Genomic DNA, 27,897 nt, shown 5'->3' on the forward strand with positions numbered 1-27,897 from the left:
TTTCAAATAGCACCACTATCTTGTCGCGGCACAAACTGATAGACCTGCATGAATTTATTGAAGGGGTACTGACGCCATTTTACAAAGCTGAGTTTGCTCTGCCATACAGATATCCTGAATACAGAGACGGCTCAGAGTAAGTGTGAAGCTCAGTAAATGCTGATAAAATATTTTACTTTGACGTTAAAGTCGATTTTCTCATGGCGCACCTACTGATATCGACACTATCGGGACGTCAGGCTACAGTATCAATTCCGGTGACTTGACGCACCTGTATGACTAGTCGCGATGGCGTCAGGTACAAAAAAACGCCAGGCCTGCGCTGAAACCGCAGCACAGTCACAGCGAAAGCTGGAAGAGCGGCGTTTCTAGAGCCCGTTGTAAGCTCTCTTGGGGCTACAATACAAGAACACTACAAAGGTACCCACTACGCCATAAATCACAATTTTTGTGAAGTTGGGAAGCACCTACTAAGCCATTATTCGTCATTCTGCGGAGAAGCGAGGCACCAGCTACACGTCTGTAAGGCATTATGTGCACTTTGTTGACGCGACGACTGATGACGATGAAGAATTATGGTTCAGTTCTTTTTAATGGGCTGGAAGCTTTAAACGACCCACAAGTTATGTAATTTGCATTGGGTGACGCCCGGTCGCTATTTCCCTCTCCCGTCATGCTGTATAACATACGTTGACGTGGGAGAGAGACGGGGGGGGGGGGGGCGAAGAACTTTACTGAGACCCCGAGGAAATGGATCATGCGCTTATGGGCTTCCTTGGCAACCAATACAAGTGCACTTGCGAGGAACCCACTACGCTATAAATCATTGTAATTTTACTGAGACCCCGAGTAAATGGATCATGCGCTTATGGGCTTCCTTGGCAACCAATACAAGTGCACTTGCGAGGAACCCACTATGCTATTAGCATTGTGGCTACTTGTATTAGTAGCCACAAGAGAGTTTCCGCTCTTCCAGCTTTCGCTGTGACTGTGCTGCGCTTTCCGCGCAGGCCTGGCGTTATTTTATTTTAGAAGTAGGGCAGCAGGCACTGTGCCATTTTTCGTCATTCTACGGAGAGCCGTGGTACCTGCTAAACGCATGTAAGGCATTATGCGCACTTTGTTGATGCTGTGCCTGATGACGATGAAGAATTATGGCAGAGTCCTTTGTAATGGGTTGGAAGCATTGAACAACCTACTCGTTGCGCAATTCGCATTGTCTGGCGCCTGCTTAGAGAATTCGCGTTGGGCAACGCTTGGTGGTTATTTTACTCTTCTACCACGCTATATTGCATATGCTAATGTGGTTCCTTCCCGACATGAAGCCTGTATAGGACCTTTTTGCAAAGCAGTTTCAAGCACCGGCATGGCTCAGAGGTTGAATACTGGGCTCCCACGCAGAGGGCCCAGGTTCAAACCTCGTTCCATCCTGGAATTATTTTCTTGTTTCGTTTTTTTTTTCTTATTTCGAGCGATAGTGGTTACGGACACCGGCGGCGGCGGCGGCGGCGGACAACTACGGCGCCAAAAACGGCCGGTGAAATGATCTCATAACAGCTTTCGCTGTAAAACATTCAAAATGGCCGCTTGTGCGTCACCAACGAGACGCGGAGCGGCAATGGAAACGTCGCGACATCTTTGGCGAACCCGTGACGAGAAGCTCATACCGTGTCGTGACGTCAGGGTACAGTAGGAATCGAAACTAGCTTTTACAAACGTATTGTAATTAATTTTTCAGGATGCACCCACGTCTACCAGTACATTTTCCAGGCTGTTAAGAGATCCAGGAGAACTTGAGTCTGGCCTAGTCGGTACTGTTCGACATCCTGATCGCGCACAGAAGACGAGCACAGTGGGAGGTCGTACCTTCCACTGTCCTCGTCTTTTGTGTAAGGTCAAGGTGTTGGGACATCGCGGCCTTTCATTTGACGCAAAACAACGAGAATTGGAAGTGTTCATGTCAGTACTGGTTTAAGCCCTTCGTCTTGTGCTGGAGCTCCCCTCGGAGAGCCGGTGACCTTGACGTTCCACGCGCCGTGATGAAAAAATCGCGACGGATGCAAAGAAGAAAAATCTGGGTTTGAGCCGGAATTGAACCCGCGTGGCTGTCAAGTATTCCACCACAGAGCCACGCCACTGCTTGAAACTGCTTCGGAAAAAGACCTCGTGCATTCGCCATGCCGAGCAACGAGTCGCACTAACAGATGCCGAGTCGGAGAAACGCGTAAGGGCGCACATCTCTGAAAAAGACACAAGTGCTCGCATGGCGTTCGAAGGGTCCATTGAACGCCAGTCATGCTTGCTGCGGCTCACTTGTCTTACATGCGTGCGGCCAGGCTTTTTTTGCGTTACAATAGTGTAACACCTGCCAAACCTTTTTATAGGGTCACTGTTTGTCGCGGCCCCTTTACCGGCTTTCATTTTATTTCGCGAAGGAGGCGCCTTGTTCATTTGATTGCACCTTTTCAGAAGCAAATATATGAAGAACTAGCGACGCCCCCGACGGCAATTGCACGATTGATTTACTGTACAGCAGTTTTAGATGGAACGTTCAATAACAAGTTGAATAAATGATCTCTTGTTTGCCATATTTGTGGGTGATATTCGGACATTAGGCGTCGCCGCGTATGACTCATTTCGATACCCTGGTCAATTCGTTTTGAACCTAAGAAACAGCCCACCAGTAGCACTGAAGGGCCCACGTAAGAACCTGCTGTGAATATTTGATTGCATGTATCGTTTAAAATGTAACCATATGCACCTAAGACGGAGCTCGTTCTCACAATGGCCACAACTGAGAACGCATTTCTTGCAGGTGCATCGAGGACGTCGACCCGAAGTGCAAGGGGCAACTGGGAACCCGAGGGCCGGGAGCATACCGGGACTGTTGTGCACTTGCTGTGTACTGCGCCGAACACTGAGCTTCAGCCGATGATCGAAAAATGACTCTGACCTTTGGTAAAATCTCGTTAGAGAATGCCAAGAAAACCATTCGATGAAAATATTTTTTTCGCATCCGCAGGTTTCAATTTTCTTCAGAAGCTAGTATTAAAAAATATATTTCTGAGGTTTTACGTGCCAAAACCAAGTTATCACAATGAGGCACTTCGTACTGTTTCACGAGCGAAAGATGAGTACGATAAAAACATTTTAATTATCTCTCTAAATAAAAAACAAACAAAAAAAGGCGTGCTTTCCAAATTTGTATCGCCAAGTTCAAATACCGTTACTTAAAAAGTAAGGGGTATGCTATAATTTGTGACGTCATAAAATTGATTTGCATCAAGTATAGGGAAACCTATTGAAAGTGTAGCTGTCACGGATATATAATTTATGAATCAAAATAAAACTTCGCTCCCTGTCAAAATGGGCCTGGTTAGTCAATATGGCACGCACATGTAGACACGGAAAGTCGCATCGTCCAGCACAAAAAGTAGCATGTCCCAGTTACCTTAAGCACATGTAAAGCCTATGCCTAATATCATTGAACATGAATTCAAGAGAGTTGCTTGTTGGGCAAGTTCGTACATCGCTACACTCGAAGAAAGCCACTAAAACGTGGAAATAGGGAAAACCGAAAGGCACGAAAGAAGATGCAGTGACACAGAGGTGGCGGCTTACTAACAAGTGACGTTTAATATCGCAAAACGCCTCCTCCCAGGTCTGTACAGAACATGCGCAGATGTACCCTAACTAATCCACTTTCGATATTAAACTTCACATGTTAGTAAGCCGCCACCTCTGTGTCACTGTGTCTGCTTTCTGCCTCCTGCAGGGTTTTTTTTTCCTATTTCCACGTTTTAATGACCGTCTTCGAGTGTTGAACATGAGGCTTTATTTTATCGCTTGTAGGGCCACGGCTTTCCAGCATGTATTGTAGCATGAGTTATGAAGTTTTTAAGCGAATGAAATTGTTTTCCAAGCAAATTTTTCTTCTCGCAGGCATGAGGTGTGCTTCATGAATATGCACTGTGATTTAACATCTGGCTGAGCACAGTACCAGTTCACCTAGGTGTGAACACCTACGTTTATATTGAGCACATCGCTTTTTTATTGCGATAGCAATTACATGAACACTCTCGGCGGATTTTTTCCGTCGCCGTCGCCGCCATGCCCCAGATATGTATATGTATGTATACATAAATAAAAGCAAGAACTAAAAATAATCCAGAAGAAAAAAATCCCCAAGCCCTCGACCGTGGTTTCGAACCTGCAACCCCTGCTCCGCAGCTTGCTGCCTCAGACAATTACGCCATGCCTCATTCGGTCTCCTGGATACTAACGGCAGAATAGAAACGCACGTTACGCAAGTAAAGTATAACCGTCTCAGCGCACGCTCGCGCGAAAGAGAAGTCTTCTTCCTCTTGTTCTTCAAGCGCCTTGATGATGATAGTAACGCAGGCAAAACCACATATAGCATAGCCAATTGCAGCACGCGGCGCTAGTTCCACTCCGGCGCGAGCTCTAGTTTGATAGAAGTAAAGAAGAGGTAAGAAGGACAAACAACTGCGTTTGCGCTGTAGTTTTAGCCTCAGGGATATGTACCAACTAGAGCCAAATGACGTTGTATCTTAGTGACCACAATCGACTCTCGTAGGGAACGCGAGCCGTGGCTTCACGTGCCACTGCCAAGCGCCGTCTTCATTTCTTCTCTTGACGTCGCGCTCTGTGCGGTTTTGTTTGCCGCCCAAACGAAGGCGCTGCAAGGTCTTGGGATATAGGGTGCCTCGATGCGCGTTTTGTCCGCGCACGCATCGAGGCACACTAATGGGACAACATGAGCGTAAGAGTCCAAAGGTGGCTTGCGTTCTGCGCAGCCTTCCGGGCCGCTCGCAAATTTCTTGGGTCCCCAATTCTAAAGCTGTCTAGTGTTTCGCCACAGTTGGGATGTGCGCCTTCGACTTGTTCTTTGACATACAGGGTGTGGTCGACCGTGCTCGCGCGATTATCTCTCGAGGGGGAGTTTTGTACGTCTTGTGCTTTCAGCATAGTTTGCATTGAAGCTATAGACCACACGAAGGTCACTTTGCTCGTTGCAGCGGCCGCGTTCGAGAAAGGAGTGATCTTCTAGCTTGAAGAGCCAAAGTAGGGGTTAGTTGAAGTGACAACCGCGACAGGTCGCGCTCGTCCTATGTATACATGCGTGTTATTTTCATGAGTTCTTCTATGTGTCTCAGCAGCGCGCTGCAAGTGTCGAGCTGTGACAGTTGTTAGTTCGCACTCGCCTTGTGTGTTTTATTTTCCTGCGTCCTTTGTGTTTGAGCAGTGCGCAGCAAGTTTCTAGCTGCTTGCCGTTCTTCCTGTGACATTCTAATTTCTTGCTACCACATTCATTGCTTCGCCCTTGAGGCGGAACTGTGTTTTTTTTTTTTCTGTTGCTGGTGAAATTTACTGCCATTACAGAATTTAGAAGTGTTATTTAAGGTAAGTGGAATGCTGGCTGTATAGTTTGCAGTTTAACCGTAGTGTTGTTATTATTTTTCCCGTCGAAGACTCGGTGTGCGTAAATGCTACCAGGTTTCTCACAAATCAAACAGCTCAAAGTTACTTATAATGTATCTGCTGAGTGGCGCTTGGGCTTCGCTTTCGAGAGCAGAGCACGATAGCATAATCGAGCCCCGTTCGCATCGCCTTCTGAAACGCTAGCCTAACTTCGCTTCTCAGTGGACACCTAGCCGCAAGGAAAGGAAGGTCTGTGCGCGCAACATGGGTTGTTTCAAACTATCCTAGAATGCCTACTGCAAGTACAGTTGCGAAGGGCCCACTACGCCACAAGTCTTCCTTTTGCAAATTGGCGAAGTATACCCGCAGTGTAGCCACTACGAGTCGATACATCGATACAGGATCGATGCATCGGCTGAAAAAAAAAAAAAACAATAATTTCACCTTGGAGTCGTCTTAGGCGAATGCTATTAGGGAGCGTGTGAGTAAGCATTTACTTGCAGACTCAAAAAGAAAACTGCATGTCCGTACCGCTTACGCGTAAGGAGAATCGTTATAAGAATAAGCGTGTTTTAATCAAAATGCTTTGTCGGTTGTGCTTGGTTTCGAACCTATGGCCCCATGCTGAGAAGCCAAGTGTCTTACACCCTGGGGCTCAACAACCACGCTTGCAAAATGGGAATACATCTTAAGCGTACGAGTGCTTTGTGCCGTCGTTAGAAAACAAATGTCAAAGGAGAACAGTTTTGATGAAGGCTTAGAAGGATGAAGGCTTTCGATGTAGGATTGTACATATCAGGGAAATTCCGACCTTGCGAAAATTCAATGTCAACAAATTGTGTGCAGCTCCGCTCTAACGGTGAATGCTCGGGAAGTGCAATGCACGCCCTGTCCCTGCATTTCTCTTTTCGCAGCATTTTTTTCGCGCTCGTACATCATTCGTCATTCGTTATTTGGTAACGGATTCTTCCTGATGTCATTGGTCTCATTCTAACATATCCATATCCATTTCTTGGCTGTTTTCCCGTAGCGGGTATGAGCCACATGTACGATCGACAACAATAGCAAGTAAAGCTGTATGGGCATAGAGTTTTTCACAATTATTGTGAGAAACTCTATGACTATGGGGGCTAATTGGTACGACTTCGTAGCTTACTCACGACACCCTATACAATAGCAACAACCTTAATCACTGTCAATTCAAATTTATGTATTATTTAACCATAGCAACCGAGAAATGTTAACCTATAGGACCAAATGTAATAATCTATCAACCTCTTGGCCAATACCCTGCATTGGGTATGAGCCATCACGACTGAGTTGAAGAACCTTTGGGGCATCGAGTGCGACATACGTTTATCGGCATACCAAGTGAGCGCTTTCATAAATGCCTGCTGGTGTCTTCTCTGTCGTATTTTCTGTCAAGCGTGAGGATCTATATGACGCTCGCTATCGTAACGCGCATATGAACCTACACGTAACAAACACTCGAAGCGCGCATGTGTCCACTGAGGTTGTACGCGGGTAGACTGGGTTTGAGCGTAAGTAGTGGAGAAAGAAGGGAAAGGTTCATCGCGTTGGCTGCACTGCGCTGAGGAAAGATGAGGAGATGTCGGCCTCATCCGTTCTCATACTCTGTTCCATTCTGTCTGAATTGTTTCTTCCGCAAGTTATCCGCGATGACGTCGGTTGAGGAGAATGCACAGCACAGGGGTTCACCCGAAAACATTGCATCGTTGATATATTCCGAAGTTTAGTGCTTACAGAGTCGTTTTGCTGGGCATCTAAGATAAAAGTTCTATAAGTGGCAAACCTGTGAAGTGAGCTGTTGTACATATATTGGTGACTACATCAGCACTACTACTTACGTTTACAGTGGCGCAGTAAGTACATCACACTTCTAAGCTTCACCTCTTTGAGCGTGCGTACCTACCTACCTACCTGCCCCGCCACGGTGGTCTAGTGGTTATGGCTCTCGACTGCTGACCCGAAGGTCGCGGGATCGAATCCCGGCCGCGGCGGCTGCATTTTCGGAGGAGGCGAAAATGTTTGAGGCCCGTGTACTTAGATTTAAGTGCACGTCAAAGAACCCCAGGTGGTAGAAATTTCCGGAGCCCTCCACTACGGCGTCTCTCATAATCATCTATCTATACGACTTCGACTTTGTGCTGTCGCGGTCAGGGGCGTAGCCAGAAATTTTTTTCGCGGGGGGTTCAACCATACTTTATGTATGTTTGTGCGTGCGTTTGTATGTGTGCGTGCCTATATACGCAAGCAAAATTCAAAAATTTCGGGGGGGGGGGGGTTTGAACCCCCAACCCCCCCCCCCCCCCTTGGCTACGCCCCTGGTCGCGGTGGTTTCGTTAACTGGATATATACAAAAAAGGTATTGTGTGACACGTTTATGAGGAACGTAAAGGACAGGTCGTAATATGAAAATCATGACATGCATGTCATGTATGGCATGATTTACATGGCACAGTCTTGGTGCACTCGCAGCTGTTTTATTAGCTTGATATGTATAAAAATTCATATGGCTTGACACGAGTGTATGATGAAGAACATAAATGACAGGTCATGCATTATGTATACGTTTCATTAAGCATGGTACATACCATATTGTGCATGCATGTATGAAAAACGTTCGATAGTGAACGGCATGTCGTGACATGAATACCTTGGTTTGTCTCAAAGCCAAACAATGCAGTGTATGGAGCTCCTCGCTGATGCTTTGCAGTACATCGATTCCAACAGTGGGGGTGATATGCCTGATTTGCCTATAATTTACGACTGATTTCAAAGTGTTTGTAGAAAGTCATCACAAGTAAACAGTCTCCATATATGATGACACCGTTTACTGCACTTTGCTACATAGTACTTCATGTTAACCACAAAGGGGCGATTCCACGAGAGATCGAACATGCATGTCTGGTCGATATCTTTGTTGTGTTTTTTATACGTTGTGTGGGCACATTCAGAGTGCACGGACCGAAAATTTCATTTGTGAAAAACTCTCCCAGAGCGGCAAAAAAAAGATTTGAAAGTGGTGGCGGGGGCGCCCTGTTTTTGCTTACCGCAATATTATCTGATTTCACGGCCGAATTTAACGCGAGCTGTAAACATCGTCTAAACAAAATTTGCTGCTGGTTTTAATACGCATCACTGCATCCATGCTTTTCTTATGCTGTCCTCACAGGAGAAAAAAATTGAAAAAAAATGGCAAACGCGGCCCAAACAAAAAAGGTTTGCTAACTTTGATGCGCGTTTGCTAACTTTGAGACTCATTCACGACAGCAGCGATGAATTTAGAGAATGAGTGCAGCGCTGTTGAGTACAAATGTTTCGATTTGCTCTATAGGTATTCACTACACGTGATGCATGGCTTGGTCCGAGTATCCTGTGCCGATTATTTACGCGTTCACAAAAAGAAGATTGCTACGAAAAAACACTTTCGTTGCGTAATTCTTTTTCTTTTTTTTGTAGCTGTTTTTGCTATTGCCTAACTGCTGAAGCCACTGCCATAGGCTGAGAATATTTGCGACACCTACGAAGTCTGCTAGCACTGCTTTACGCGCCTCAAAGAAATCCTGTTTATTTCTATGAAAACCACGATAAAGTAGACAACTCATTTCTTCAGGAAGAAGAAGCGATTGAAATAACTTAACAGGTGCCTCCACGTTTGTTCTGATGTTTGGCGAGGTTTTAGGCTGCCCAATGTGTACACGTTAGCCCTTTAGAGGGCGGCATGCAGCGGTCCACCCCCGCACACGTTAGACAAATAAAATGTGAGAATACATTTTTTCTTGATGAGAAGCCAACAGAGCGATGTTTTGCTGCAGCAAAACAATTAACACTGTAGATTTACCCGCAATACAAGCTGATAACAACCAGCAAAGGCACTGAATTGAGCACACATAGCATAGGCCATTTTGGCCCGTTATATCTCGTGAACAAAACACATGAGGACGTAGTATAATGCTGAAACCGTGTTTCGACTGACATAAGCGTTTTTCGATAAAAAATCTTCCTCAGAAATGACACCGGAGTTCTTTTTTTACCTTGTTTTTTGAAAATGAGCTTTCTTTAAAAAAAAAAAGAAATCTCGCTTTTTTTTAACTATCTTTTTCTAGTCACTGCAGTAGGCAGCAATTTACGCCAGCTTTAGAAGAACTGGCAGCTGGGCCAGTTGGTTACAGTCCTTGAACATATTGAAACACAGCCGTATTCAAGGTGTAAGCTGGTTTTGCCGTTTCTTGCTTTAAAGTGGTCACACGGGTGCGAGGGTATGGTAGTGGTGCTTTCTGCCACGTGCTTCCAATAAACATTCAGTTGCGAGTCAGCACTGTGGTTTGTCCCTCTTTTCTCTTGGTCCGCGTCGTGGTCGCGCTGTGTTTCAATATGTTCAAGATATGCCAGCTCGTAAATCGATGCCAACACGGGAAATGAAGAAAGGCGCGTTAAATGCGAGATGGTGCATCGGGGAAGCTCGGCTGAACTATGTTCTCACTAATTCTGTGCAGAGATGCGGGCCGCTGCTGTGCTCGCTGCTTGACGTTCGTCGGCGTTGCTGCCGTAGTTGCTTTGGCCACCGTCGCCGTCCTTATCATTCTCGGGGTAGTGAACATCAGTAAGTGTTTCTCATCTAGATCACTCGTTCAACCCAAACTTTCGCACTGATCGCGCGAGAAAAGTGTTTCTTTCTTTTCTTTTTCTTTTTTTGCTAGACCCAGTGCTATGTTTAGTGAGTGCATATCTTGCAAGCAGCCATGCCACGAGGACCAAGACGTGAGGCTACCCCGAACATTGCGCCATTTTAGGAGTTGCCCTAAGTAAATCCATATGTGTACTTTCATGCACCAGATGTCTGTGGGCAACGTGACTTGTTCCTACATTACTGCTTAGAATGAAAAGCGCGATGCTTCGACGCTTCGCTTATGCGCATTTACATGTAGCCTCCCTGACACAGCACTTTTTCGATAACTGGTAAATGATCGAGTGTCGTGAGCTTTATTTACGAAGAATAACGATGCGAGTGAAGAGCTGCTTATACACTACGAACAATGTGAACTTGAACTTACCTTTATTTATCAAAGCGAGAGCCTTAGATGTCTCATCAAACGTGAAAAGCGACCGTCGGTGGCGACAACACTAGTGATAAAAGAAATCATCATGTGATGACGTCGCAGGCCGCCAAATTATGTGACGTCGTCATGACGTCACTGTGACGTCGCATCATGGCGTAATCACACGACGTCGTCGCTCGGTCAAAGGTGGGAGGCCGATCACGGAGGCACTGCAAAACCACGTTGGGTGCGGAAAGCTTTCGGGCGGGATCAATACACAATCGACTGGGAAGAAAAAGAAGACGCCTTTCGCCTTCCACTCGCCTTAGGTGGATGCTTAAGGGACCGCGTTACTGTTTTTATTTTGTCATTTATTGTCATTTATTTATTTATTTATTTATTTATTTATTATGTCTGAGGCCCGTCATACTTAGATTTGGGTGCACGTTAAACCCCAGATAATAATAATAATAATAATAATAATAATAATAATAATAATAATAATAATAATAATAATAATAATAATAATAATAATAATAATAATAATATTATTATTTATTTATTTATTTATTTATTTATTTATTTATTTATTTATTTATTTATTTATTTACGTCATAATACAGCAGCCTAGGAAAGACTGTTGCAACAGTGGACACAAAGTGCAAGGTGGAAAATTGCCCTTGAAAAAAAAGAATCAACACGTTGCGAGGGGCATGATAAAACTAGAGGGAAAGGAAAAGTTATCTAGTTGTATTGCCATTATTTCAGTCAAGGCAATGAAAATACATGTCATGGTTATCGCTTGGTGCGTAAGTCTAAGCGTCACAAGTACGCAGCAAAGGAAACTGCATTTAAACAAGTTGGAACCTGCGCATAAAGAAAGAGACTGGCCTGTGGTTGAACCGTCGCATCTAAGTTCTTCTTTACGTTGACAGTTGCGAAACACCTTTGGAGATACATGCATAATGTGTGTGGCTGTGTCATTAGAGCAAGCGAGGAGGACAAATTTTGAGCATGGCGTTCACGCCCAGTGTGCTCCAAGTCGAAATAGGGTTGGATCCCGGTCATGGCAGCCGCACATTGACTGAGAGCGTCAAGGTAATTGAATGCATGTCTCTCAAACTGCGACTCCTCATGTTTTGCAAGAAGTCTGGTCCCCAAATGTATAACTCTATGCATTGCCTAGTATGAAGTAGTCCTTCGCCTTTAAGTGTTGCAGAGAGTGTGACAGGGTACCGAGTGCTTTTTTTACGTCGAAAGATTATTCCAGACTATGTCTCTACGTGTTCCTGATACACGTAGTGAGCATTCTAATAAGACGCCTCTTAGACCATTTGAGAGGTTATGGTCGCAGAGGTGCACTACGTGACATCCGAGGCCAGGAAGGGCGATGAGAACGTGACCAGCTCTTCTTCAAGCCAGAGCGCCAAGCCGCATCCAAGCGCCGAGAGCAGCAGTGCGTACGTCGAGGCGGACACGCGGACGGAACCGAGAGGACGCAGCCCGGGAGACGAGCACATCCCGGATCCTCGCTTCTGAGGACAATCTGTGCTCGACATGACTGCGATCTACGGACGCTCAATTTGCAGTTTGGCGTACAAGTTTACGAGAAAAAAAAAAGTGGCGACGACATGGGATTTCGTACATGCCCGGAGCAACACACAGCCGTTCGTAAACGTTACGGGATGCTTACCATGCAGCGATGTAGCGTTTGTTCTTAACGTACGAAATGCTTTAGGAGCCAATAAAGAATCGAAATGTCCGCTGAATACCGCATCGTATGTGCGTGGTGGCAGACGGGAATAGCGTATATAGCTTCTTACTTTTTGCCTCGAGGCATTTGGATGCGCTTAGATGCGAAATATACACGCATAATGGATCGCATCTGAGCACACCATGTGCGTTCAAATGCGCATTGTTAATATTGAAAAGACGGAAACTAGACTTGAAAGCAGGGGCTTACTGATTTATTCGACGCATCGACGGCATTACAAGGCAGAAAAGAAGCGAATACGGCTGCCAGCTTATTGCAGCCAGTTCAAAAGTGCAACGTCAACGACGCGCAGACAGGCGGCATGGCAACCGTGCACTCTTGTAAACAGACAGTATCGAGCCCGCGCAATGCCGAACGGCCGCATGCGCAGGAGTATTCGTATGCAACACGCACGTTTAAAAGTGCAACGAGACAAGGAAGATGCGACCAACGGCGTTTTGTTAGTGGTCACCACGCACACGCAGGTCTATCTTTTTTTTTGGGGGGGGGGGGGCAACGGTTGTTGATTCTGAAGCAAGGAGTTAAGAAAAAGCAGACACCTTACAGAAAGTCAGAGCGGCAGCATGCGCCCTCGGTCTTGCCTTTCGGCCGGTATTGCGAATCGCTTCCCCTTCCATGTCGATAGGAAAGAAACTTGTGCCAGGCGGACCACTAAATTCTTGATCGCGCAGAGAAAAAAAAAAAGAATGCCGACCAGCCAGAAAACAACCACCATGATCGCAGATCTTGACTCAAAATCTTGTATGAATGATACCTTTTCTCAATGATAGGCTCAGGCTCAGGACACACTGTAACAACGTAGAGAAAGGCAGCGATGGCCGGTTCACCGCACATTACAGCACGTGCGGTAGTTTGCCTCTTTTAAGCGAAGAAATGCGGGTGTGTAAAAATAAAGCCCTCGAAGGTGCGCCGGTCACGCGAGTATTTGTATACGCCATTTTCCAATAATTGATGCTCTTCAATGGATGAAATAATTGACCCCAGCAGTTATATTATCACAAGCTTAGCAACACAGTCAGAGCGAGTGCCACCCTCAGACACCCAAGTTTTGCATTGAGGTCGCATTACTTTTGAGTGCGGATTAGAGGCCCCGGCTGTCGTCTCCTGTCGCTTGTCACACTGGCAAAACCATGTGTAGCATAGCCTTGTATAGTATAGTATAGCCAAGGGTGCGGGAAAGGGAATTGAGGGTGAGTAGGAGTGATGTGAGTGTGGGAAAGGAGGAGGGTAGATGGTAAAGCATAGCATAGCCATGTACGGCGTCACGCAGGCAAAACCATGTCTAGCGCAGTCATGTATAGCATAGTACAGCCAAGGGTGCGGGAAAGGGAAGTGAATGTGGGTGATGTGAAGGTGAGGAGGAGGGAAAGGAGGAAGAGGGTAATGCATCGCATCAACGCCAGCGTCGCCGAAGGGCAGGCGAATCACTGCTCCGCACTTCCTGCAGCTTTCACGTCGGGTGCAACTGCATAAATCTTTCTTGTCCACCTGGTCACCTTATGAAATGGTTTATTCACGCGTTGTGTTTCGTTGAAGCGATGTTTTTGCTAGATACGCTTCCGCGATTAGCTTCGGCTGCGCGTGCTGCTGGAGCTAATTGCGGAGACAACGTATGCGCTCACACGCCGTTGCCGTGTGCAATTGTTGTAATTCTGACTGATTCGCCACATTGCAGTGATGTGCCATGTGATAGTGATAGAACACGTGTTAACGCCTTATATCATGCGTGTACCTTGGAAGAGTGCACTGATGCCGCCTGTGTTCCCTGTAGATGGCCCGACCCCGACCGCGTGTGCTTCACGTGCGTGCGTGTGTATATGTGTGCGTGCGCGCGCGCAGGTATATAGTGTAACCGGCAGAAAGTGTCTGGCAAATAAACAGCATGCGCCCCGAGGACCTTACCTTTACTAAGGATGGGTTTCATCTGCCTAAACGGGATCTCGCTCTTGCGCTTAAAGAGCGAAGAATTGATGTGAAATGGGGCCGTTACATAAAGAGAAATGTTACACGGAGGTGAGCCCTGTCTCGTAGCAGCCGGCGCACTGAAAGAATCATGACAGGCCTCCTCCATTACGGGGATTCAGTAGAGAGCGTATGGGGCGCCGTAAGTAACGGCGAGCGGCGAACGCTAAGCGGTCTACATTTCGCAAGCGGTGGCAGGCTGCTCTGCGAACGACCGGTGCAACCTTGAACAATGCCGGTTCCGCGTCGTCAGCTCCGCAGCAGGGACTGGCCCACACCAACGGCGGCGCTGCGCCGTCACGCGTCGGCGCAGTGACCGCTGGCTGCGTCACGCCGGTGGGCGAGGGTAGAGTGACCTAGCGAGGGAGCGCAGCGTCCACATGAAGGGCTGGCTGCCGAAGCGAGGGTCTTGGCTGCGGCAGCAGTTGAAGGTGAACACCAAACGGGAGCGCCGCTTCGTGAGAGGGACGCGAGAAGTTGGCCAACTTTCTCTAGTGCGAAGAGCAGCGTGGTTCCGAGTGGTTTGCGCGCGCCCGGGATGAGTCGCGGATTTCGTTCGCGTAATACCTCGACCAGGTGAAGCGCAGTTCGCGTCGTCGACATGTCTTCGTCGCCGTGCTCGTGTCGTCGTACTGAAAGGCCGCTGGGCATCGCCGGTCCACGGCGGCCGTCCAAGCGTCCCGACGAGCCCGGATGGCGGCGCATGGCTCGACGTCGCGAGCATTCGGAACCTGTGACGCGCCTTCAAGGAGGCGGCACTGCGCTGGTGAGGCGCTGCCGTGACTTCTACGCGCAGCGGCTTCGTCAGTCTGAGCTGCTGAGGAATAAGTGGGCCTCTGGTGCAGCAGTTGTGGTGCCATCGCTGCCCGACAGGGGAACGACGGGCTCTGCGGAAGACGACGACGCGACGGCTTCATCAGACAGCGAAGCCGCCGCGTCCACTTGGCGTCGGTCCAGATTTGACCGGGCCATGGACTCGCTCCGCAAGGAAATCGTGAGTTTGCCGCGGAATTCATCGCGCGTTGTATGCTCGGCTCTATTTTAGGCTAGGTGTACATTTTCAGTGGACTGATGATGAATGCTTTTCGCAGCAAAGTCTTGGTATGAGCTAGTTGAAGATTCATACTTCAGGAAAACTTTTTCGGCGTAAACTAAACAGTGACAAAGGAACACAACATAAGGAGTGCCAACTTCCAGCTTGTTTCTTCCACACGACAGAAACACCTTTCATGCACATTCCCAGGGATGTGATCGAAGCGTGCATGCACCACCATAATATTAAATCAACTGCACATGATGAGGAAACCCTATAGGGTGTCGCCGGGATTACCATGCTTATGATCTTCAAGGGATAAAGGTGTTCTCACGCAAACCCCACAATAGCTGTCAAAACCATTCTTCACGATTGAGGCGGTGCTGTCTGGTTCAATCTTTATATATAACTGGCCAGTCAGCTGCTTTCTGCGCAAAATGGAAGTCACTCTGGATGGTGTGTTGCAGTGACGCAGCCAGGGGGTGACACACCGGGCCCGTGCCACCCCCCCCCCTATTTTTTTAGGGGCGAAGCTCCTTAAGGCGGCACCCGTTCGTCCCTCGTAGTCGTAGTCGTAGTCGTAGTGCGTAACCAGTCTTACGCTTTGACCTCCAAGGTGGTGCCGGTGGGAGATTTTTCCTGTGCGTTGTTGAACAATAAAAAATTCGCAGCGTTAGCTAAAAGCCGACTTCTTCTGTCTCTCATTCCCCATTAGCAGCCATTCTTTACCTCCAAGGTAGTGCCTGGTGAGATTTCTCCTGTGCGTGATTAAACAATAAAAATTTTGTTCAAAACGCCGTTGATTGATGAAATAAACCAACGAAAGACGCGAGATGTTTTGTAAAAGCAATACGAAAGAACGCCAGATGTTTCTAAAGCAGAACGAAAAGACGCCAGCTGCTTAACGAAAGACGCCAGATGTTTTCTAAAGCAATGGTTTTCTAAACAATGAAAATTCACAGCGTACATGTAAAATTAAAGTGAGCTGCAAGTCGTCATAACTCATCGAACCTTTAGTATAAACGCGCCCGATCTCACGTCGGTGATGATGTACTGGGCAGAATTCACGGAAGATTCACGGTTTACCGATGAACCTCCGCAGCTTCGCCCACTCATCATCATTCACTCCGTGGATATGCTGTGATTTTTTTTTTTTTTGCCATGGCTACAGAGCACAAAATGACACTCGACCACATCTGCCAGCCCGGACCCCACTACAGATCAAGGACGCCCCCCCCCCCCCCCCCCCCCCCCCGAAAAAACTTTGTCTACGCTCCTGGTGTGTTTTCGAGCGTTCGTTGGCTGTGTCAAGTTGCGCCTTTGCAATTTTTGGCGCCAGCAAAATGTCGATGAGGATCTCTTCCTCCTTAGCGCATTCTAGCAGTACGGATGCAAGTGCACGCTGCCTAGACATCTCACTTGCCTGTCGGCGGCTTTTGGCAAGCGACAGCACGTTTTTTCTCTGTACTCCTCCCCATAGACGTGCGTAGGGTTCCCCTTGAGGAGTGGGGGGCGAATGTTCATCGCGGCGCCCCCCTTCCCTACTAAATCAATGTATGGGGCAGACTTTGCGCCCCCTCTTCTTAGGTGACCGGGGGGGGGGGGGGGCGGCCGCCTCCATGTCCCCCCCTCCCCTTGCGCACGCCTATGGTACTCCCTGTTGCCTAGCAGTTGATGCATAGTAGTGTTGATATATAGGGTATTACCTTGGTACAAGTACAAATTTACGGGGATATACTGTTGCGTTACCCCAAAAGTTTGTTTCATGACTTCGATGATCTCAAGATTTGGTCAAGCTTCGCCCAAGCATACTTCAGATCGACTATTAAAGGGACACTGAAATGAAAAAGGATTTTTCTCATACGCGTAAATTACTCTTTCACTATACCAAAAACGACACGCTTGCTGCAGAAGACGCACAAAAAGAAAATGCGGGTGGCGACGCCACCTTCAAGTCGCCGTGACGTCATGGATTTTTACGGCATCCGCTAAGGCCTAGGTACATTCGGTGGAAAATTTAAAATCTACGACGTCAGAACTGGCATGCCATGAGCATGACAATCATAAATGACAGGTCATGCATGATATATGCCAGAATACACTTGCATGCATGCATGACAAACATACGATAGTGAACGAGATGACATGAATGCCGAGATTTATCTCGAAGGCAAACCTGCATCTTCTCGCAGACCGCTTCGCATTAAATCGACTCCCACAGTGCGTGGAATCTACCAGATTTTTTCTTTCGTTTGTTGTTTGCATATTGTTATTGCCCATCCTTTATACCTATGTTATACCATGTTTCCTCGAGCAATTGTGGTGTGCTGGCTGCGATGGTCGTCCCATGATCATTTTATAAAGACGGCGTGGGCGACTGATGCCTTCGGGGTTTGGCAAAGCGCGCTTGTTTCTTGGTTTATTTTATTTTGACGCTTCATCACTCAGGTCTTCCCATTGTGGTTGCACTTTGTGATTTTCCCGTATTGGAGGATAGCGTTCGTGGCGGTGGTTTAAGGTCTGTTCTGTTGGCAAAATGAACGAACCGATATGTTGCAGTGAGGTCATGATGGGGGCCAGCCTGGCACGATTATATCGTTGTAAAATTCATAAAATAAGTATAAATAAATAATAAGAACTGACAGTATGAGGTAATTATGAATAAAAAGTTCAGGGGCCCTTGGCCTATTGTGAAAATGCTTGGCGTGTGCGTGCACGACGTAATGCTTTCTTTATTTCTATCGCAATGCGCCCTCCTAGCTGTTTCCATGCCTGCAATTGAACCTTCATCCACGTGCTCCGCAGAGCAACGCTTCAGTTGCTACACAGGCAACAACGATGGTCATAAGTTCATATTCAAGCAACAGTGAAATGTGGCAACGCGAAATGACAAGTCACCTCGATAAAAGATCAGATACCAGAAACGGCCGATCGCCCGCGATCGAGGGAGCATCAGTTATTGGAAAATGGCGCATGTAGCACAAGTACACGCATGCGACCGGCGAGCCTTCGAGGGTTGCATATCTGTACGCTCACCGGCACCGGGTTTTCGTGTACGACGCCGAAATGGGTGAATTATAAAAGCTTCGCTTAATAGTGGCACTCGAAGTCAAATGTCACGTCGTCTTCGTCCAAGAGCTTGATGAAAATCTGTTACGGGCACGATGTAACGTAAGCTGTCGTCCGCGTGCTTGCTGCAGGGTGTACACACATGAAAGTTACGGATTGTGGGTATTCCTCATGCACGAGCGACTTCGTAATTTGAGTCGACGCGATTGCTCCTCCCACAATGCACATGTGCAGTTGGCGTCTCGTCACTAGTTACGCAAGAAACGCGAAAAGCAAACCTTTACTCAGAAACAAGGCTTAGATTGCAGGCTGCTGGATTGGCGATGGAAAAACTACCGAAGCTTGAAGCTATCATGCATATTACAGTATATATATGGCGGCCTGGCACAGCCGCGGCTCGCGCTTGCCCTGCCGCTGGAGACTCAGTCTGGCTGCGACTTCCCACGATTAAAGATGTTAACACGGTAGCGTTAAAGGAGCTCGTTTCGCAGAAACTGCGGCGTCGGCGTCGTTGTGAGCGCAAAATCTAGATAGTAAATAAATTATAAAAGTATTCAGTTCGAATGAGCATCCAAACCAAGCCTTCTGCGTGGCATTCAGGTGTTTTACTACGGAACTTCAGAGCTTGGAACTGCTTTTGGAAAAAAATATGTGCTCATCTTTTTGAAAGGTCATGTCAATCGAAAAGGCAGAGATGTTACCACTGTCATGTTCAAAATGACAGTTTTCAGGCCCCTTGCCTTCAACACGAGCGTATTAGAGACCGCTGCTAAAGCGACAAACTGTTCTCTTTGTCATTTAAGAAGCGCAAAATGACACGGGGACGAAGCATACACACACAGGACAAGCGCTTTCTAACAACTGATTTTATTATCGAAACAACTCAGACTTTTATTCCATACGGAACTGCGCAAATCACATCTGCTAATGCCTTAGCGCACATCGCTAAAACAACATAAAAAGACGTTCACAAAAAAGCAGAAAGCAGTTGTATCTCTTTGTCTGATAGGGCTATTGAAGGATGACTAATGCAATTTTTCCTTGTGTTGTGAAATGAAAAAAAGCTTCAGCAGTTTCTCTAGATGTCTGGTTCTGATGAGTGAACAAAGTGACGGTATTATCTATGTTAGGGTTGCACTCACATACTTCGTCCCCGTGTCATTTTGCGCTTCCTAAATGAACCATTTCCAACTAGGCCAAACAGCCGTTTTGCTGTTCGCTTTGACGAATGGTTGTATTGGCGGATGATGACTTCGTTTGCGAACTTTATCGGGAGTGTAAAGCTCTGCTATGGCATTGTAGCTTATCGAGGGGATGCAAAATCGCCCTTGAAATTCGTTGCCGGTCGTAAGAGAGAGAGCGTAGGTCGGCTTCTACGAATCGACTGTACTATGTTTCGGTATCAGAGAGGCAATCTGCTTTTCCTCGAAACGTGTGGTGGTTTTTGCACAAACGCTTTGCGATTCGTTCAAGGCCATCACATTGAAACCGTCGGAAGCAGATAAGCCACCGCGTGTTAAACAACTGGTGGGCGTGTAACTGTTCCCGGTATACTGCGAAAAAGAAAGCAGGGACACGGAGACAGTCTTTTTCGTCTTTCGCGGTATACCATGAATCACCAACTTGCCCAATCGTCCACTCTAACCAGTGCATCTGCTGCAGAACTGACTGTAACCTAAGGGGCGACATGACCTTCGCAATCCCTCCAATCAGTAGAATGCTCGCCCCTACACGTCACAGTTGACAGCATTACACGCTATAAAAGTGCGCTGGGGAGATGCCAAAAGGACAATAACTAAAATGACATATTTATCTAAAAGTTTGCTTTACAGCAGTGAGTTCACAAGAAAGATATCCAAAGGGTAAAATTATGTCGGGTAAAATTATCATGACGAGTCAACAGAGTCGTCGAAGTCGCTGTCGAAGTCGCTGGGCGACACATCGCTCGTTCTTTCCGTGCACCACGTGCACGACAGAGATGCTACTAGTACGTCACGAGTTCCTGTCCCATCGTGACCTTCGTCAAAGTGTGCTGACACACGCGTCACTGTGGAACCACCTCCTCGGTGTCCAAACTAAAAGTGGGTTTTAACAGCTTAGCTGTTTAGGCTCGGAGAAACTCCGTTAGTCGCGAACACAAATGATCACCATCGTGAACCGGCACGCGTTCTCTTTGTCCTCATCTTCATCTTCTGCTTCGCTCCCAGAACACGTGCGCCGATTTGTCCTGCGTGGGATGCAATAATTATGATGGGTGAGAGAACGAGCACACACACAGAAAGAGATAGAAAGAGACACAAAAAGAGACATAGCGAATGAATGAAAGAAATAGAAGTAAGCAGATACAACAATGACATAGAAATAACAGAGGGAGGGAGAGATAAATAAAAAGAAACAAACAAGGCCGGCCTTCAGGCCTGGCAACACTAGTGCGAATGTGCTTCAATTTTTTTACAGTATTATAAATATATTCCATGCGTTCCGAAAAACCGCGATATTCTTTTCGGGGTTGTTGACACCAGTGTTCTTAAAAAGAGCAACGGTCATACGAGGATTTCTAAAAATCTTGTCAGTACGCCTTTAAGCGTTATTTTCCAAATTACGCAGACGAGCCTTTTTCCATCTCCTTGAGGCTTATTCGAGTCAATTGAAAATGCCGGTGACCTTCGTGCAACCTGCAAAGGTTTTGATGCTACGAGATCCACTGAATGCGTTGTCTGGCCGACGTATCTGGCAAGGTCTGGCCCTTGTGTGCTTAGGTCACTCAAGGTGGACCGCGCGCACAATGGCGGTCAGGAATGTGGTTCCCACTAAAGACGAGTTATTTCGCCACACTCTCTTGCTTCCGACACGCATGCCACATTTGTTTGCTCTTTTGGTCTTTCCGGCAAGGGCGTCATAATAAAGCGGGTGGAAGAAGCGCAGTATTGGCACTGGTAAATCGTTCAGCTTTCTTCGATTTTCTTCACGAATAGCGCACATTCAGGGCAGTTCATTTACTGCACATAAATATGTGCCGGATGCTGGCCCTGTTTTCCACGAAACTACGCTACAAATAAAAAGCTTCAGAATAGGATACGCAAGGCTTCGCGTTTCTTGCCACTGCGCATGCGTCATACGCTCACCTCTTGGGTGCGCACGTAATTTTTCAAAAATGGCGTACGTACCGAGGGAACGCAAAGCCTGCTTAGGCTATTCCAAAGCTGATCAGTCGCCAAATGTGCCAGCAATGGAAGGAAGACTGCTACCATTGCACTCCGCATGAGAGATAGAATAAACAACTTTATTGCATACCTTAAGGCAGCTGGTAAATCCGAGTTTATTCCGCAACCAGGAACGAAGATGACGCTGCTGCCGATTGAAACATATTGGTGAAGGTGATGAACCTTAGCTCCAGTTCCCTTCGCTCAGAAGACGCTAGTCTTGTTAGAGAACTGGTTTTATACGAAACATGGGTAATCCCGATCACGGAAGCGTCCGTCAGCAGGCGTGACAGCGGGAACGACGCGATAGCTTATCGGCATTTGTCCATTGAAGGACTGAGACCCTGACGCCGTAGATATTTCGCTGTGATCGTCACTGCATGTTGTAGTCGAGCACGCAATCGCGGACGAGTAGCTTCGTATGCCCATATGCATATGTCATCCTCATATGCACTGACCTTTACTGTGCTGTAAAGTTCTGCTGCTAGTGCAATCATCGTAACGTTCAACAGAGTCGGGCTGAGAACTCCCCCTCGGGGAACACCGCGGTGACTATTATGTCGATCGTTCTACTCGTTACTTGTCATGTAAAGGGTGCGGCCACTAATGTAACTAACCATCCAGGCCTGCAGTCGACCGCCGATGTGTAAATCTTCCAGTGCGTCAACGATCGCGTAATGCAGCACATTATCGTAGGCGCCCTTAATGTCTAGACGGCCGTCACTAGTCTGCGTCCGCTTCTTTCCTCTTCAACGTTGGAGATCCCGTCAGTGGCAGATCGGCCTCTGCTAAAGTCGTTCATAAATGCCGGAAGGCAATTATTCCTCTCTAGAGCCACTCTGATCTTGTCAGCACCATCCTTCCCGTGACTTTCCCGACGCAGCTGACTAAGGCGATCGGCCTGTAGGGGGAAAGTGCATGAGGGCACTTCCCCGGTTTAAGCAACGCAATAATACGGCTGCATTTCCAATTAGCTGGGAGATGTCCCGACGCCCACGAGGTGTTATAGTGAGACAACAGGATACGTCGTGCTTCTGTACCAAGATGGCGGAGTGATTCCGCCCTGGTGCCGTTGGGAGGCGCGAAAGAGAAATTGCAGCGTCAAGCTCATGCATTGTAAAAGGCACATCGAGGCGCTCCTCAGACGATGAGGGCGCAACGGTGGTGAGAGACTCAATCACAGCATCAGTGGCGGCCGCGATAATGCTACAGTGACAGTCTTTGGCTACCTCCGTTTTCCCCCGACTCTGATGTAAAGTCACGGCTCGGAATGGCTGACTTTGTTGTGGAGTTGTCTGCAGACTTCGTATATCTTAAAGGTTGCCTTCGGTCGAGAGATCGGCAGAATGTCCTCCACCGCTGCATGTCAATCTTGTCGAGGTGCCGGAGAACGTGTCATTGAGCTCGGCGACAGGCGGAAAGGCCTGACGGTGATTTCTTTCTTCTGTTTCATCGTTATGCGCGGCGACGGATTGCACGAAGGCTCTCTTATTAGGAGTCGGTTGCTGATCTCTGCAACGGTAGGTTAACCTATCTGGTTGTCACGCAGGGAAGGAGCAATGATGTCCTCTACTTCGGATGGTACAGTCGTGTGCTGACAGTCGGTCTTGAGTTTGAGTTTGAGTTTATTGGTGACATAAGGGTTAGTTACATAATACGTGTATACAGATGAGGGTCCCAGAGTATAAATACTGAAAACGGGACAGATGCCTTGAACAATGTCCATTCTGTTTGACAAATGTAGCGTGAAGCAGAGCGGCGAAACCACCTAAACTGAATTGGAAGGTGACCACTACCATGAGCGTCCAAAACCGTGCACCAACATGCAGTAGACAGAAGGCTCCTGGACACAAACGTAAGGTCGTGGCAGCTGCTGTAAAAAGTATCATGAATAAATCTGTGATCCGTCGTTGAGTACACCCAGTCCATAACTGCACATAAAGTTGGCCAGATCTCTCCTACGACAATTCATTGCAACGACACCCCGGAGGGGATGATGTGCATTGAAGTCACTAGTCGCAATGTGTGGGCTTTGTACGGCTTGCAGCACGGTCCTCAGGTGGTACCAGTCGATCTTCGCGCTTGGGTGGATGTATAGTCTGATTAATGAGAACCTCCGCATTTTATGTGTTATAATGCGGCACGATGTCGTGTCTTGAGTTCCTCAGGTCGCGGCATGTACAAACTAGTACTTTACAGTAGAAGTGAGCACTCGACAAACTAGAAGCGGTCACTCGCGTCAGAGGCACAATGATGCGGTCATCCAAGGCTCAGTTGCTGGATGGAGTATTGGTCTCCCATTCTAAAAGACAGCGTCCCTCAGGGTTCTTTTTGTTGATTGTAAAATCACAACAAAACAACAGGAAAAACTCGGAGATCGAAGCTGAAGCTGTTGTTGTTCTTGCGCCCTCTACGATGGCTCATACACACACCGGGAAATAGCCCAAGAATTGATTATATGAATATTTTCAAGTATTTCGAGTATTGGTTAATGTTCTCTATGATCACTTCTTCTTCCTCCCTGGTATAGACAGACAACGATAGCGTCACTGAAGTGCTTAAGGTCAACAGGTATCTGCGGCCGCCTGTAGATTTGATGCGCTTTTGTGACCGTACATTGCAAATGAGGTACAACTGCGAAATTGTTGTTTATTATAGCGCCACGAAATTATGAAGACCCAAAGCGTGCTACTGCACTGGGTTTCGTCTATCATTTTTGTTATTTGTTGCGTTCTTTGTTACTTGTAAATGAGGGTGAGATACACACAAGTTCCTGGTGTTTAGGAAGAGTGCTCAATCCCCGAACTTGAGTTTTAATGCAGTTCTCTTCCTTGTCTCGAGGACTACACGTTCCGGACATCTCTTGCAGCACTTTTTTTGTTCGTCAATGTTAAACTCGTTTCGGTGCTTCGGCCGTGCAGCTGTGCGACCAGTTTCGCGGGAAGAGTGCGAAAAATACAAATCAAATGTGAAACCGCTCGAAACATTCTTTCGCGCCGGCGTCAATCGAGGAACTCGATGGCCGAGCAACACGAGCGGCTGGTGGGCAGCTGTTGTAGCCCATTGCGCAACTGGGACGAGCGAGCGTCGTCGTCGTGTTTTGTATTTTCCGTCTCCGAACGAGCTGTTGGAGGCCGCAGCGACGTGCTTCGCCAGCGTAGCGGCCGCTTGATCTCCTCCGCGTTCACCGTCAGAGCCGCTGCAAAATTTATTTACTTACCTTTAAGGCGAAAGCCCTAGATGCCTCATCAAACACGAAAATTGACCGTCGGCGGCTTCGGCATCAACATGAGTGATGCAAAAAAATCATCATCGTGGGATGGCGTCCCTATATGACGTCACAGATTGCCAAAATATGTGACGTCATTGTGACGTCATCACATGATGTCGTCGCTCGGTCAAAGGTGGGAGGCCGGTCACGGAGGCAGTGCGAAACCACGTTCGGTGCAGAAAGCTTTCGGAGAGGGGACGAATCTTTTACATCGACGGAGAAAAAAAGATGGCTTTATCGCCTTCGAGTCGTCTTAGGCGTAAGGCGGATCATGTGGGTTTTTTCATTTATTTGTTTATTTGATTTAGTTTATTTATTTATTTTCTCAAGGCCGGAGAGCATGACATGTAGAGGAGTGGATAAAAAAAAAAAAAACATGATCGAAGCTCGTGGTTTACAACGCTAGCTAATGATTCACGAAAACAAGCAGTGATGGAAGTGCTGCTCCAATTGCTCTAAACTTCTCCAAAAGAGAAATGCTGTTACATGCTGCTCCAAACTGTGATTTTGTTAGTAACTGCTTCTATACTGCTCCAAAAAGGCACTGAGAAAATCAAGATGAGAGACTAACCGTGCGGTCAACTCACCATTCCTAAAGAAACTCCAAACAATGTATATATACTTTCATCCTAGTATGCCACTGTATGCATAAGCGCTAGCTCTTGTGCCAGTTGGTGCATCATGAACTTGAAAGCGGGGGTACCAGCGAAATACACAGAACACACACACAAGAACAAGGAGAATGGCCAAGATTGCTTTGATCCTAGCATGTAGCTTTATCGGCTCTGAATCTCATTTATGCAACAAGAACTGGCATACCAATCATGTAGCTAATTTAGTTGTTGTTTCTTTTCAAATCGACATGCAGGCCATTTTGGTGAAATGTGAAAATGACCAAAATTGCTTTGAACTCATAGCAATTGTCAATTGCTGCTTTGGCAACGGTTATATGTGACTGTGGTTACTTCTATAATGCGGCGGTGTTCAGCTTTACCGGTTTGAGCTTATTGCTGGCAAGGAGTACTGATATTTTAAATATATAGCTCATTTCACGGCATAATTATAATCAACCATGGTTGTTTCTTGAAATTCAGTGATGCGAAAAAGCACCGCTTTGGAGCAGCCATAACACGGAACCCCTGCGCCGTCGTTAGGTCGCCTTTAAACTTTCCCAGCGTTTACCAAGTTCGGAGCACTTTTTGATTCGGCCCAGTTACCGGCCCAATTACTGCAGCTTGCTGCGGTAATTTCCTACTAAATATTATTAATGCGAAAACCTCGAGTGGCTGTGTTGGCGCTTCCTTCCGCGAGACTCGCCCCAAAAAACCACGTGACATTCTACGAGGGAGTGGCGTGTGGAGAGGTAAGGCCAAATGGCGTCACACGGTCACATGACATCGTCGTCTGGTCAGTGGTAGGGTAGTTCAACGCCACGCGAGGCGCAGAACAATGCAATCGACTGAGGGCGTCGAATTATGCGCGTCTCTCGCACTGCGGCTCGTTATGTCCTGCAGGAAGTCGGGTCTCCGACAGTGTGACTATAGTGCACTATACTAAGCAGCGTTTAGCCTTCGAGTGCTACACAGTGTCTCGCGGCATTTTTTTTTAAACCTAAACTCTGGCACAGCAGAAGGGACGACAGAAGCCCGTGCTGTCTCCGAGACTATTAGCGTAGACGATGAATGTCACATCATGGGCATCATGACGTCGAAATTTACGCCACTAACAGGATGCCGAATTTTGTGCTGATGGTTGTTTCGCATAATAAGTTGGCGAGTGAAGAAGCGCCCTATGCAAAACTTTGGCATCACATTAACCCACAATTTCCTCACGCAGCGCATAGACCGTGTATACGGAGGTAAATGCGCAACACCGTGCGACTTTGCGTTCCGGGCACGTGCACTCGTGACCCACAATTTTCTCGCTTGCCTAAAGAATGCTGTTTCGCGTGTGCGCTTCGCCGTTGTCTCATTGCTGCTTTTTCGTGCTGCCAGAAGATTACTCTCCGTATCCCGCTTTCTAGCTTCGCTTTTTTTTTTGTACTCTCGGAACTTCCGAGGCAGCGATGATCCGCTGATACCGCCTTCTGTGCACAAGATTCTCCAAACCACAAGCGTCCGGTCGCTAGTTACGGCCACACGACGACGACTCATTGCACAGGCCGAAACCCTTGCAACATTTCTGTACAAAGCCACGCTTTCTAGTCGCAATACGTCTGTGTGGACGCGCACATCCACGGCACAGATATACACGTTTCGAAGGGCGGCAAAAAAGCCTGTAAACATGCCTGTCGTGTGCGCAGGCACGCGTGGCCTTTCGAGCGCGCCTCTGCTCGTTCATTCCTAAAGGTATACGACGTGTTTTCGGGCGGTTGGTTTGTGTGTACAGCTTCGAGGGGAGAAGCGTGTGCTCAACGAAGCTTCGTTTTGTTAACGAGACTGGTACGGGCATCACGACAAGAAAAAGAGAGTGCGCGACACACCGTAATGCTTAGAGGCAGTCAGTGTTCTATAGTCCGTGTTCGCGTGTGCCAAACACGTCACGCCTATCACGATCCCTGATTTTGAGTGGCGTCGTATAAGCAATGCCTAATGCGTTATACTTCTGCGTTGATACGTAGTGGTTGACACTGGCCGCAATAGCGAACCCAAGCTCAAGTCTGGGCGCGACGCTCACGCGGTTGAGCTATGCGTATACTGGGACAGGCGCTGCCCGCGAAGGCGGTTTGTCGCCGGATTTGCCAGCGGCGGCGGCAAGGACACGTGCAGCGCATGCGCTGCTCATTCGGCCCAGAGCACTGCTAGTCAGCAGTAGTAACTGTGACGCACCACAGATGAAATCCGAGAGCTCTGAGCGTGCGCGGAAGCGGGGGCGGCAGTGTTGTGGCCGTGGATGCCCCCAGTTGCGATAAGAGCAGTGGCGCCGCTCGACGTTGCTTTGGAAGCCTATAGAACGCCAATGATCGATTCCGTTGCGGTCGCGGCACTTTCACGTATTTCCGCCTGTTTCTTCCTTCCTTTCTTGACATGACTTGGACACTTTTTTTCTTTCTTGAAATTAAGAAAACCGCAGATAAGCGT

At 47.5% G+C, this 27,897-nt stretch overlaps 3 protein-coding genes across 3 annotated transcripts in view; all 3 read left to right on the plus strand.

The window, feature by feature from the left end:
- LOC119393167 (uncharacterized) overlaps positions 1 to 2,935 on the plus strand; it is a 32,353-nt gene extending 29,418 nt beyond the window's left edge. Inside the window, exon 4 of the mRNA XM_049416130.1 lies at positions 2,816 to 2,935. Coding sequence (XP_049272087.1) covers positions 2,816 to 2,921 — 106 coding nt within the window. The 3' untranslated portion in view covers positions 2,922 to 2,935. The remainder of the gene's footprint in view (positions 1 to 2,815) is intronic.
- Positions 2,936 to 9,926: 6,991 nt separating this feature from the next.
- LOC119393168 (uncharacterized) lies at positions 9,927 to 12,115 on the plus strand. The gene is made up of 2 exons (XM_037660000.2): positions 9,927 to 10,069; positions 11,860 to 12,115. The coding sequence occupies exons 1-2, from the start codon at positions 9,940 to 9,942 to the stop codon at positions 12,042 to 12,044; spliced, it is 315 nt and encodes a 104-aa protein (XP_037515928.1). The 5' UTR covers positions 9,927 to 9,939; the 3' UTR covers positions 12,045 to 12,115.
- A 2,549-nt stretch (positions 12,116 to 14,664) lies between these two features.
- The window catches only part of LOC119393169 (uncharacterized), a 32,607-nt gene continuing 19,374 nt past the window's right edge, over positions 14,665 to 27,897 (plus strand). Inside the window, exon 1 of the mRNA XM_037660002.2 lies at positions 14,665 to 15,235. Within this exon, the coding sequence (XP_037515930.1) occupies positions 14,843 to 15,235 (393 nt within the window). The 5' untranslated portion in view covers positions 14,665 to 14,842. The remainder of the gene's footprint in view (positions 15,236 to 27,897) is intronic.

Source organism: Rhipicephalus sanguineus, chromosome 5 (genome assembly GCF_013339695.2).
Source record: "Rhipicephalus sanguineus isolate Rsan-2018 chromosome 5, BIME_Rsan_1.4, whole genome shotgun sequence".
In the NCBI taxonomy this organism is placed as follows: Eukaryota; Metazoa; Arthropoda; class Arachnida; order Ixodida; family Ixodidae; genus Rhipicephalus; species Rhipicephalus sanguineus.